Genomic DNA, 14,284 nt, shown 5'->3' with positions numbered 1-14,284 from the left:
TGTGTGTGTGTGTGCGCGTGTATGTGTGTATGTGTGTATGTGTGTGTGTGTTTGTGTGTGTGTGTATGTGTATATGTGTGTGTGTGTGTGTGTGTGTGTGTATATATATATATATATATATATATATATATATATATTAACTCAACAATCATTCTATATATCATAATAGCACAGTAATATAAAAGCTCTCCTAGCGCAATGCTTGTAATGCAGCTCTCTAGACGCTGACAAAAGTCAGCCAGCAAAGACACATCTTCTACTCTACGGACAGCAGCAATCCTTCCAGACACACCCGCCACACGGCTTCAAAGCACCTATTGGCTGAAGGCAAGGGCATAGATCATTAAATATTCAACAGCTTCTTGTGGTCTGTGGCTGAGGATGCTGAAGCTTGGCAATGCTGCCTAGGAAAGCGAAGAGGAGGGCGGTATACTACAAGAATTGACTGAGCCAGCAGCGCAGTATCAGATCCTTAGGAGTATGGCTTGCAGAACAGAACTGTAGACAGTCAAACTTGTAAGGATACATTGCTTAGAAAAGACTATAGATTTTGTGTGCAAGGAGAACCAAGTATCGTCAGCAAAAGAATCCTCCAGCATAGCAAACAACTAATAAACCTATCCAGAGGTGGTGAGAAATCCAAGAGTGAAGAAGCGCAGCACTGCAAGGAAACTCCAGCACTGAGGAGACAGGGACATGATATTGATGGCATTGGAATATTTGGAGTGTTCCTTGGTCAGCAGCAATCAACCAGACCAATAAAGCCTCTCCGGGGACAGTGGTGTCTCCGGGCCAGCATATCGGAGGAGTGTAACTCTCCTGGGGTAGAATTTATCAGTCTGCAGTGGAAGGATATTGGATAAAGCATCTGTCATTCACTAGATGCGTCCAACTCTTTGTGTTTAGAACAAATCCACCCCAACAATGTTTGCTATAGTGCACATACGGGATCACATAAAGGAAGAGAAAGAAAAAAACAGATGTATACAGAAGGCATGACTCAAGCCAGACTAAGCAAGGAAGAATCGCAGGCTTCTTCTGAGAACTGCTTCCAACCTACACCCAGTTCTGAACAATTGCACAGCTCTGTGCCCACTGAATGAAGTATATACTATAATAAGACTGCAGCATTCTGGCGTTTGAGGACCCATACTAAGGCTGCAGTGTTCCAGAGACTGGGGAGAAAGAAGACTGGAGATGGCTGATGGTGACCTGCGATGAGGATGGAGACAGAGCCTCGACATTTCCTGACTTACCTGATACTCCTATTAGCTGTAGGATTTTACTCAGTGGGAGCTGCACAAAGAGGTACACATCACAGGTCTAAGTCCATCATCAGGTGTCTATGGGTGGCTGTGCTAGTAATGTGGGGTGTGCAGTAATGCATCATGTCAGTCTGGAATATTGGATCTGCTTGTGTGTCTGTTGTAATATCCATCCCTATGTGTGATGATTCCATGCCTTACGCAGCAGCCATTGACTAACAGCCTTACAATAGAGACGTATATGTGAACCATGTTGGCATGTATCTGGAGAAAGGGGTGCACAAATGGCAAGCGGAGGTTGAGGCTGCACCTATACCATCCGCAGTCAGATGCTACTTGTGGCTAACAACGTTTAGATAAATGTGCAGCACCAGGCTGTGTAGCTGTACTGCAGTTTATCTGGTTCCTTTCATCGCAGTGCACAAATAGTTAAATGCATTCTGCAAACCGCTTCCTCTTGATCTACCTAAGGCCATATTTAATTTCTACTTAGGCCACGGGGGAGTCAAAGCAATAAGACCCAGTTATGTGTGATAACCGATCTCAAACAATTCATATATGAACCCAGGGCTAATGAGTTACAGGCTTGACTAGTTCAATTTATGGGAAACATGTGTGGGAAGACGCTGCTCAGTGCATACATTATATGAGGTTCTGTAAGGACTCGGAGGTGATTACAAGAAGGGTAAAGTGTACACCAGGAATTAGTAATCTACCTAAATGTGGAGGATTAGACATGGAAGATCCTATCAGGCAATGTTCCCCAACTCCAGTCCTCAGGAGCCACCAATGGTGCATGTGTTCTGGATTCCTAACCAGCAGAGTGATGAATCCAACACCCAACACCAGGGAAAAACTAAGGAAATCCTTAAAACATGAGGACTGGAGTTGGAGAACACTGGAGGTTAGGAGGTCAGAGGTCAGGTTATGTCTGTTCTCTCCGAAACTCATCTGAAAGCAGATTCATCGTAAGTGCCAAATGTTCAGCAGAAAATGGATGAGCATATATGATGTGGTATAATCACCGGGGACAGATCATTGTGATGATATATATGGTGGGGTGCGGAGACTGAGTGGAAAACAACTCTCCATTCCTCATGGACGGTTCCTGGTGTAGAGATAAATCCCGCCGGCGAATGCTGCATATGCTGTAGAGTACGGGAGAACTTTCTCCGGGGTCTCAGCACATGAACTATAGCGCCTGCAGAGCCACAGGTTGGTTTAAATCCCCAAAACACAAAGAAATAAAAAAATGAATTAAAAAAGTACAAGGAGAGCCTGAATGGCCGAAAATATGGGATTACATGTTACGGGTGATGGGCCATTGATCCGGGGAACTAGTCTGATTGCCGTATGTGGAGTCGGGAAGGAATTTGTCCTCTAATATGGGGAAATTTTCATCAGCCTCATGGGGTTTTTGTCTTCCTATGTTAATAGTATAAGTTTAACTTGACTTTGTTGTATTTTCAACCCGTCAAAAATAATATTTACTTATGGAAATATTAATGATGTGGGGGCAATAATTGTGTTTTGCTGCCTCCAAAATGAAATAGGTGTTATTGAGTTTCCAGTATCACTTTAAAGTAAGACTTGTCAGACATAAACTTTAGCTTTGAGAGCAGAGCACTGACAAGTCTATCATGTATTGCTCCATTCACACTGTGTGTCCCTGGATCAGGTCTAGTCTGGACACCTTGCTGATTGCTGCAGTTCTTCTAGGCTTCTATCATTTCACAGTTTTCTTTGAGTGGTGAACTTCAGAGGACTACATCTCCAACCCCCTGGGAATTTTGACATTTTACTGCTCAGTTTTGGTTATTGTGTCAGCTCTGAGGCGGTTCCTTAACCATATGCGTCGGTGTAGTCAAAACATCTATTTCTGTCTGATGAAAGGGACCTAAAAATGTAAAATTCAAGGTATATCATGGATCTTATCAAAATGCTGAAAGACAAAATACACAAGATACAAAAACACAAAATAAAAAAATGTGAGACAAATATTACTGTCTAAACAAAAGTTCTTTATCTCTTTCATCCCATCTATCGTATATGATTACAAGATATCCGATGGTTCGTCTCTCTCGTCTCTCTGTAAGGTCTCGTACATGTGGATCATATGTAGTCATGTAGTTGTGCTAGTTATAAAAAAACAGACTACATTCTATCCCTAGAGTTCAAGCTCTATGGTCTACTATTATTTCCTTCAGTCTTAAAAAATAAAAAACTAAGACAAAACTTTGTAGGAAAATGAATATTCATGGACATGAAGTTGGATGAGTTTTACCTATTAGTTTCATAATTGTAAATATGTCAAAACAAGTTCACAGGACCTTTTGATCTGAGACAAATAAAACCAAAATTTCTAACCAACCAAGACCTCTAACCAACCAACACCACTAACCAATCAAAACCTCTGACCAACCAAGACCACTAACCAACCAAGACCACTAACCAACCAAGACCACTAACCAACCAAGCCCTCTAACCAACCAAGACCTCTAACCAACCAAGACCATTAACCATCCAAGCCCTCTAACCAACCAAGACCTCTAACCAACCAAGACCATTAACCATCCAAGACCACTAACCAACCAAGACCTCTAACCAACCAAGACCATTAACCATTCAAGACCACTAACCAACCAAGACCATTAACCATCCAAGACCATTAACCATCCAAGACCACTAACCAACCAAAACCTCTAACCAACCAAGACCTCTAACCAACCAAGACCTCTAACCATCCAAGACCTCTAACCAACCAATACCTCTAACCATCCAAGACCTCTAACCAACCAAGACCTCAAACCTAGTGTGGAATGAAATATTATTCTACCACCTTGCCCTAACGTTATCTTCATTAATAAAATCAGATTTAATTAATAGATATTTAATATTCTAGAATACTATAATACACTATAATAAATATAATTCTATCACAATTGTTATGATAGAATAGATTTCATGTGATCAATATTTACCGAAAATTAGAGCGATACTAATATTATAAACCAGAACTTTTCAATGTTCCCTCCCTATACAGTTCCTTTAGCCAGTCGATTCTTCACATTTCGGAGAATAAATATAGTAGATGTTTTTTATTTTCCACATCTCTGCACCTTCTAATCATAAAATTACAATAATTTTAGGTAAACCTTGAAATAATAACAATGGGAGCTGTATGGAAGCGTCTTCATAAACTAGCAGGTGCGGTGCGTGGACGTTGTCAGACAGAGGAGGGCAGCACTGAGCAGTTGTTGGAACGTTATGTACATATTGTCGTCCTGTATATACATGGGAGAGTAATACTGCACATAACATTTGTAGGAGAATTTATTTTTATCACCTTTACAATGTACTTTAATTGCTGATTGTTTTTTGTTTTTTTTTCACTTTCACTGATATTTTGTAAATTGCTCTGATTTTCGGTGACTATACAGTCTAGACAGTATGTAGATGAGTTTACTAATTATATTTTGCAGTATTTTTTCTATTATAAATTTTCCAATGATAAAACTGCTGTCAACAATCTAGCCTGAGTCCTCATCTCATAAAGCGTCACTTGTCATCTGGTGTTTTATGGTGACTTATGGGAGTTCATTGATTGTCTGCATGGTGGGATCAGAAGCTTGAATTTTAGTAGAAATGTATATTGTAAGATAATCCATATATTACAGTGTTTGTACTGATCGCACCACCATGGCTAAAGGTGACCGGTCACTTGGTCATTTCAGCCAATGCAAACTTTTCATCAGTAGTTAAGGTGTTTTCTGGGGGCTTAAGGGAACTCTTTGATTGTCTGCAAGGTGGGATCAGAAGCCTGAACGTTAGTAGAAATGTAAACTGTAAGACAATCTGTACATTGCAGTTCTTGTACTGATCGCACCCCCATGGCTAAAGGTGACCGGTCACTTGGTCACTTCAGCCAATGCAAACTTTTCATCAGTAGTTAAGATGGTTTCTGGAGGCTTAAGGAAACTCATTGTCTGCATGTTGGGATCATAAGCCTGAACGTTAGTAGAAATGTAAACTGTGAAGGGTACTTTACACGCTGCGATATCGGTACCGATATCGCTAGCAAGCGAACCCGCCCCTGTCTGTTGTGCGTCACAGGAAAATCACTGCCTGTGGCACATAACGCTAACACCTGTCACACGGACTTACCTGTCCTGCGACATCACTGTTGCCGGCGAACCGCCTCCTTTCTAAGGGGGCAATTTGTGCGGCGTCACAGCGACGTCACATGGCAGCTGTCCAATAGCAGAGGAGGGGCGGAGATGAGCGGCTGGAACATGCCGCCCACCTCCTTCCTGCCTCATTTTTGGTGGACAGAGGTAAGGAGATGTTCGTCACTCCTGCAGTGTCACACATGTGCGATGTGTGCTGCCGCAGGAACGACGAACAACATCGCTACTGACCAGACAACGATTTTTCATAAATAAATGATCTTTCACAGACAAATGATTTTTGCCTCTTTTGCGATCGTTTAAGGTCGCTCCAGCCTGTCACACACTGCGATGTCGCTAACGACGCCGGATGTGTGTCACTAACGATGTGACCCCGACGATATATCTGCAGCAATGTCGCAGCATGTAAATGGCCCTTAAAACAATCTGTACATTGCAGTGCTTGTACTGATCGCACCACCATGGCTAAAGATGACTGGTCACTTGAGTCAATGCTAACTTCTCATCAGTAGTTAAGGTATTTTCTGGGGGTTTAAGGGAACTCATTGATTGTCTGCATGGTGGGATAAGAAGCCTAAATTGTAGTAGATGGAGAAATGTAAACTGTAAAGGGTACTTTACACGCTGCAATATCGGTACCGATATTGCTAGTGAGCGTACCCGCCCCCGTCGGTTGTGCGACACGGGCAAATCGTTGCCCGTGGCGCACAACATCGCCCAGACCCGTCACACAGACTTACCTTCCCTGTCACATGGCAGCCGTCCAATAGCAGAGGAGGGGCGGAGATGAGCAACCGAAATATCCCGCCCACCTCCTTCCTTCCTCATTGCCGGTGGAGGCAGGTAAGGAGATGTTCGTTGTTCCGGCGGTGTCACACATAGCGATGTGTGCTGCCACAGGGACGACGAACAACATCGTACCTGCAGCAGCCACGATACTTTGAAAAGCAGCGACGTGTCAACGAGCAACGATTTTTCACGTTTTTGCACTCGTTGATTGTCGCTCCTTGCTGTCACACGCTGCGATGTTGCTAACGGTGCCGGATGTGCGTCACTAACGATGTGACCCCGACAATATATATTGTTAGCAATGTTGCAGCGTGTAAAGCACCCTTTATATAATCTGTACATTGCAGTGCTTGTGCTGGTTGCACCACCATGGCTAAAGGTCACTTGGTCAATTTAACCAATGGAAATGTAACTATCAGTATAGGTCTGATGACTTCACAAATAGGGATCTACACATGTAAATCGTGAATGATCATAATTACAATGGAGCCGTCGTTCATTTTGAGCAATGACGTACCAAGGGGTACAAATATAGTAGCAGACCCCAAAGCCTGGAGAAACCCTAAACATCCCTGGGCCGACTGGTATTGAAAATGACTATAGTTGAGGGTCATGCAACAGGTTTTGCATCAAGTTACCCATTGACATCTTTAGGGTGTATGATCCTATTATCATAGCCTTACAACCTACAGAATAATGTGTGTGATCTGGATATATACAGTAAATATCTCCAGGGTTCTGACCTAGCGGTTCCAGGAGTACTACACATCACAGCAATCATGTAATCACCTGTATTATCCATGGTGTCATGATAGTCTCACTGAAGGGAAATGTATGCAGGATTCAGACAGCAGACAGGCGGCACACACACTCAGATATGGGGATCTGTCAGGAGCCCGGCAGGAGCATCTCCAGTATGTCTTCCCCCTTTATACCCTATGTGTGTCACACACAGCACTGCCTTTATTATTTAATGTGCCATCCGATTCTGCTGCATCTCTGATGAATGATTTGCCTTCCCAGCTCAGTTCTGCCTAGGCTGTTACTATATCCTGCAAAATCAAGGAGACTCTACTATAAAATATAAATAATATTCTTTATAAAGTGGATCTGTCACTAGGTTTTTGCTTCCCCATCTGAGAACAGCATGATATAGGGGCAGAGACCCTGATTCCGGAGATTTATCACTTACTGGGCTGCTTGCTTCACTTTTGACAAAATCAGTTTTTTTTCTACTGCATATATAGTTTTATGCTCTATATACATCCACACACACTACCATTTGGCAGTTTTCTGTGTATACTGTGCATAGGCAGAAAGTTGCCAATCAGAGGTTGGTAGGGGCGGGGTTATCAGAGCTCATGAATATGGAAGAATATATGGCAGCAGATTTCCTAGTCCTTTATTGATAAAATCGCCTGCAAATCTAGTTCTTCAAATGCTGAGGTCTGTATAACTCCATGAACACTACTGATTGGCAGTTTTCTGTGCATACTGTGCATAGGCAGAAAGCTGCTAATCAGTGGTGGGGGAGGTGTTATACAGAGCTCATGAATATGGAAGACTAAATGACAGCAGATTTACTAGTCCTTTAGCGATAGCATTTTTTTCTCGGCTGCAGATCTATTAGTTCTCTGAATGTTGAGTAGGGATGATCGAATACCTCAATTATTCGGCTTCGCAAATATTTGACGAATAGGTTGCTGCTTTGCGAATATTCGATGCGCAATGTAAGTCTATGGGAAGCACGAATAGCTCCGAATAGTTGTTAGTCGGGTTTCCCATAGACTTACATTGCGCATCGACTATTCGCGAATAGTCGAATAGCGGCGACCTATTCGTAAAATATTCGCGAAGCCGAATATTTGAGGTATTCCATCATCCCTAATGTTGCGCTTATGTGCATTAAAGACCAATTGAAAAAATAAACTTAAAAAATAGGAAATACATGATGCAAGAAAAAAGTATGATGGCACACTACAAAGATATGGAAATCCACTACTATGATAGCAAACACGCGAAAATGTAAGACTAATGCATAATGCAATGGTCTGGAAATAGTATTAATGAAACAGCAGTCCTATCGGCGGCCATGTACAACCTGAACAGGGAAGGATGAGGCAGAGAAAATCTCCCAAAGTCAATAATAAACATTGCACAACACCAGAATAAACTGCGTGTCACCTAATGCCACCGCAACGCGCGTCAGGATAGCGTCTTCAGAGGAAACGTACAAAGCGGGGATGACGGTCGGTTAGTAAAGATTCCACTATTAATCAGGAGTGACATTCCTTCATTTGAAATACAGATATACAGCAGAAGACCTGAATTTTCCAATGGAGCAAAGCCGAGCTTGTCATATGGAGCGAACCCTCCATGAGATCGGGATTAATGATGGGCGAATACTAATTATTCGTATTGAGATTATTCATAACAAATCCCAAAGTACTATTCCGGTATTTGTCACGCATAACAAAAAGACTGCAAGTTAATGCATTTTTCTTGCCATGACAAATACTAGAATAATACTCAGTATTCGGTAAGCTTTATTTGAACACAAATAGTTCCTACACGCTCATCACGCAGGATGTATTTGTATAGTTTTCTATAATTCTTGTGTTCTACCTCTATATTCTGCCCTTTTGTGTTAGTGTCTGTCATCAGGTCTCCGGTGGGTTTGGGATTGTGCTGTATACATCACACACAAATTCTAGTGCTTCTTATTTATGGTATCCGGGTCCTGGTACTGTATGCTGCACATTCTGGTGGGTTTGGGATTGCACTTTAATACATCACTCACAACCTCAAGTGTTTATTACTTATGGTGTCCGGGTACTGATACTGTATGCTGCACAATCTTTGTTAGAGTCCAACATCAGGACTCTGGCGGGTTTGGGATTGTGCTGTATACATTATGCCCAACTTCTAATGATTATTATTTATGGTGTGCGGGTACTGGCACTTTATGCTGTGCATTCTTTGTTAGTGTCCACCATCAGGACTCTGGTGGGTTTGGGTTCATGTTATATACATCACGCACAACTTCTAGTGCTTATTACTTATGGTGTCCGGGTACTGATGCTGTATGCTGCAGAATCTTTGTTAGAGTCCACTATCAGGATTCTGGCAGGTTTGGGATTGTGAGAGGGGAGCCAGCACGATCTGAAATTGGCATGCATCATATAAAAAGTGAAAATTCACAGATTTATTCCAACTGTACTACAATAAAAAAATGAGATTTTTAGCAAATAATTGATCAATTTTTTGAGCCACCCCTGCCAACGTCACGGCAAATCTCAATAGGGGGGTCCTACTCTACATTCTGTTTTTCATGTGCCATGCGGCCTCCTAGATAAAGTTAAAAGCAGAACCATAATAGAGCACACATACCTGTAACCTGTATATAACCGCTTCTATGTTGCACAAAAGGCACTTGTGGATAGAGACCAGCCCAGGTCCCAGCATGTGGAGCAAGCTCTGCACCATACCAGGACTATATCAGAACTGATCCTCCCAGTGCCAAACAGCAACCATTGATAAAGGCGGACCAGATCCAAGATGGTGCTTAATTAGCATTGCCTGTGGAAAGGGGTGCACCATCTTGGATCTGGTCCGCCTTTATCAATGGTTGCTGTTTGGCACTGGGAGGATCAGTTCTGATATAGTCCTGGTATGTGTAGAGCTTGCTCCACATGCTGGGACCTGGGCTGGTCTCTATCCACAAGTGCCTTTTTTGCAACATAGAAGCGGTTATATACAGGTTACAGGTATGTGTGCTCCATTATGGTTCTGCTTTTAACTTTATCTAGGAGGCCGCATGGCACATGAAATACAGAATGTAGAGTAGGACCCCCCTATTGAGATTTGCCGTGACGTTGGCAGGGGTGGCTCAAAAAATTGATCAATTATTTGCTAAAAATCTCATTTTTTTATTGTAGTACAGTTGGAATAAATCTGTGAATTTTCACTTTTTATATGATGTATGCCAATTTCAGATCGTGCTGGCTGCTTTTTTTCTAGGTTTGGGATTGTGCTGTATACATCATGCCCAACTTCTAATGATTATTATTTATGGTTTTCGGATACTGGTACTGTATGTTGTGTGTTCTTCATCAGGACTCTGGTGGGTTTGGATCATGCTGTATGCATTGTGCACAACTTCTAGTGCTTATTATTTATGGCATCTGGGTACTCTCACTGTATGTTGCACGTTCTTTGTTAGTGCCCACCATCAGGGCTCAGGCAGGTTTGGGATCGTGCTGTATACATCACGCACAACTTCTAATGATTATTATTTATGATGTTCGGGTACTGGCACTGTATGTTGTGCATTCTTTGTTAGTGTCCATCATCAGGACTTTTGGATCATGCTGCACAACTTCTCGTGCTTATTATTTATGGTGTTTGGTTACTGCCACTGTATGCTTTGGGTTCTTTGTTAGTGTCCACCATCAGGCCTCCGGCAGGTTTGGAATTGCGCTATATATGGTATTTACAGCCTTTGGTGCTTATTCTTAGGGCACCCAATACTATTTTTACACTTTATATAGAGCCCTAATGCCATTTATGGTATCTTGCTTCTAATGCACTATAGAAACTTTATTAACTATGTACATATTGGAAATATCTGTTATCATTGGCCCTTATATGCTAATACTAGTGTTTATATGGGCGTATTGCTGTCAATTTTGGCATATTACATGTAATGCATTATAGACACATTAGTTACTGTACACTTTGACCTTTATTAAGACTCCTGCTGTGTGTTCTTTGCATTCTCCATTTCTTAGCCTCAGGTTTAGCCTATAAATCAGTATTTTCCGTACAATGATGCCTAAGCTGAGGGCTTCAGTTACTCTACTGTATCCTAAATCCTGATAAATGCAGTTACCCTCTAATACCTCCTGACGTGTCTAGTGTATACACTCCGGGAATAACTCATTGAGGTATTCTGAATAACAATAATAATACATGGGCCATATAACATAATGGTGGCATCAACTAATACTTATAGGCGATTAACTTGAAATTACAATACTTGCTAATGGCACTAATACATTGTTAGAGGCATCTGATAGAAGGGGATACTGTGATTGGGATTAGATTGTGCTAATACATTGTATTGCATGAGCACAGATTGATATATTGACCTACTATGTTATATACTAGCAGTACTGTGGATAACACTACGTGAGGGAGAGTTTCCTCGATTAAACCATCTTTTACACTCCGTCCTTAATACAGAAGGATAAATTAGACTATAAAATGTAAATCTTTCTACTACAGTGGAATTTGTCTTAAATATATAAATTATATTATATTATAACCTGGACGAGGAACAAGACAACAGAATCAACACCTTGGAAATTTGGTGCTGGAGAAGGATGTTATCAACACCATGGATGAAGAGAAGAACAAACAAAACAATTAGGGAACAAACCAAGCCAGACATGTCACTGGAAGCAAGGATCACCAAGATACGACTTGTCTACTGAGGACGCATCGTACTAAAAGACCAATCACTGGAGAAGGACATCATGGTCGGAAGAATAAAAGGAATAAGGCAAAGAGGAAGTCCAGGAACCCGAGCGCATGATATCATCAAAGGGAAGAAGACCCTGGTGGACCTAACTTGGTTGCACAAAAACGATCTTCCTACAGAGAGTTCATCCATCAAGTAGCCATGGCTCGAGATCGAGCTGAAGGCTATTAAAAGAAGAAAGTATAAATTATACTAATAAACAAAAATAAAATAAAAATTATTCCACTTTTTATCAGTGGTTATGTAGTTTTATATCAATCGGAAGTGAAACTTACTGACTTGTCTTAGTGCACTAAACTTACAAGTGATTGACAATTTTCTACTTTATATCTGGATATAGGGATCAGATAAGGAAACAATTTGGTGATTACATTTTATTTTTACAGACAAGAACAAGAGAAGTTCTACATAACTGTTATACATAACTCTGCAAAAATGCATCATGTGAACATAGCCTAAGTACAGTCATCTTTTTTAAATCAGAATAGCACATCCCACATACTGTATAGTGTCCAAGAGGATCCTTAGAAAACAGATTCTCACCCTCTTTATTTCTATTTCCATGATCTTCCAGCCAATATCCTTCCTTATTGTAGCCTATGATTATTCTTCACGCCCAATAACAAAAAGCTTGGAAACAACAAAAGTGACATCTTTCTATAAGTGCCCCATAGGAGTCACAAGGCAGCCCTGGGTATTATATTTATGTTCTTAAGCGGGCTTTACACGCTGCGATACCGGTACCGATATCGCTAGTGTGGGTACCCGCCCCCATCTGTTGTGCGACATGGGCAAATCGCTGCCCGTGCCGCACAATGTCGCCCAGACCCATCACACATACTTACCTGCCCGGCGACGTCGCTGTGACCGGCGAACCGCCTCCTTTCTAAAGGGGTGGTTCGTTCAGCATCACAGCGATGTCACAGCTGCGTCACTGAACCGCCGCCCAATAGAAGCGGAGGGGTGGAGATGAGCGGGACGGAGATGAGCGGGACGTAACATCCCGCCCACCTTCTTCCTTCCGCATAGCCGCCGGGAGGCAGGTAGGGAGAGCTTCCTCGTTCCTGCGGTGTCACACGAGCGATGTATGCTGCCGCAGGAACAAGGAACAACTTCGTTACTGCTGCAGTAACAATAGTTGAGAATGAAAATGCATGTCACCGATGAGTGATTTTGCATGTTTTTGCGACGATGCAAAAACGCTCATAGGTGTCACACACAATGGCATCGCTAATGCGGCCGGATGTGCTTCACCAATTCCGTGACCCCAACGACTTCGCATTAGCGATGTCGCAGCGTGTAAAGCCCCCTTAACTGTTCAACCAGAGCAAAATTTGCAAAAATCAAGATCTCAAATCAGCAACAAAATGGATTAAAACATGGACGCTCCACATCAATAAATGTAACTACAACACGTCTGCTATACAACAGCTGCAGGCTCATGTTTGAGGGGCTGTAATAAGCAGAGAATAGAAGGTGCTGAGTTAAAGGGTTATTCCCATGTCCAAGATCATATCCCAATACATCGTACGTGTAATAATAATATTCTAAAATACCTCCAATTAGAAATGTAGTATAGTTCTCCTGATAAAGCCATGTTTCTTTGGCCCCTTCACATGTCAGTGATTCCGGTATGTATGTTGCCGTTTTTATACATACCAGAATCACAGAGATATGCAAACCCATTAAAATAAATGGGTCTGCTCACACATCAGTGATTACTCATCATGGACCATGTGTCTGTGCAGTGTACACGCATGTCCGTGTGTTCAGCACGGAGACAAGTCCATTTTTCTCCGGCATCACTGATGTCACATGGACAACCCAGCGGTCTCATCCCTTGTGACATATACCAGAGAAAACACGTACCTGTGAAATATAATGGTTTTCTATACTCACCTGTCTCCAGACCTGCTGTCTTCGGCCGCTGCTGTCTCCTGCTTCCAGGCTGGCTAATTATGCTCATGCATATTCACTACACTGCAACCCGGAAGTACCGGTAACATCAGTGAGGAGACAGCAGCGGCCAGAGACAGAAGCAGCAGCGAGGACAGGTGAGTATAAAGTCCCTGATCTCCTTGTGCTATCTCAGATAGCACGCGGAGATCCCATGTGTGCCAAAATTATGGCACACAGAGGGATATACGCACCTTTAACACATCAGTATGACATGTACCGGAGAAAACACATACCTGTGAAATAAAATGGTTTTCTATACTCATCCAGCCCTGCTGTCTCCGGCCTCTGCTGTCTCCTGCTTCCAGGGTGGCTAATTATGCTCATGTATATTCACTCCACAGCTGACCCGGAAGTAACAGCAGTGAGGAGACAGCAACATGGGAGACCTCAGCACCAAGGACAGCAGCGGCGTGTACAGGTGAGTATAAAGTTCCTGATCTCCTTGTGCTATCACGGATAGCAAGCAGCGATGACACATGTGCCAAAATCACAGCACATGGAGGGATATACGCACCTTTAACGCATCAGTGTTGTTGATTACA

At 42.3% G+C, this 14,284-nt stretch overlaps 1 protein-coding gene across 3 annotated transcripts in view; it reads left to right on the top strand.

Moving 5' to 3' along the window:
• Positions 1-365: 365 nt before the first annotated feature.
• UNC5D (unc-5 netrin receptor D) overlaps positions 366-14,284 on the top strand; it is a 952,147-nt gene continuing 938,228 nt past the window's right edge. For all 3 annotated transcript variants that reach the window (XM_075346117.1, XM_075346118.1, XM_075346116.1), the window contains exon 1: positions 366-1,308. In XM_075346117.1, coding sequence (XP_075202232.1) covers positions 1,218-1,308 — 91 coding nt within the window. In that variant the 5' untranslated portion in view covers positions 366-1,217. The remainder of the gene's footprint in view (positions 1,309-14,284) is intronic.

Source organism: Anomaloglossus baeobatrachus, chromosome 4 (genome assembly GCF_048569485.1).
Source record: "Anomaloglossus baeobatrachus isolate aAnoBae1 chromosome 4, aAnoBae1.hap1, whole genome shotgun sequence".
In the NCBI taxonomy this organism is placed as follows: domain Eukaryota; kingdom Metazoa; phylum Chordata; class Amphibia; order Anura; family Aromobatidae; genus Anomaloglossus; species Anomaloglossus baeobatrachus.
The sequence above is the reverse complement of the archived record's forward strand: the minus strand, read 5'-3'. Positions and strand labels throughout refer to the sequence as shown.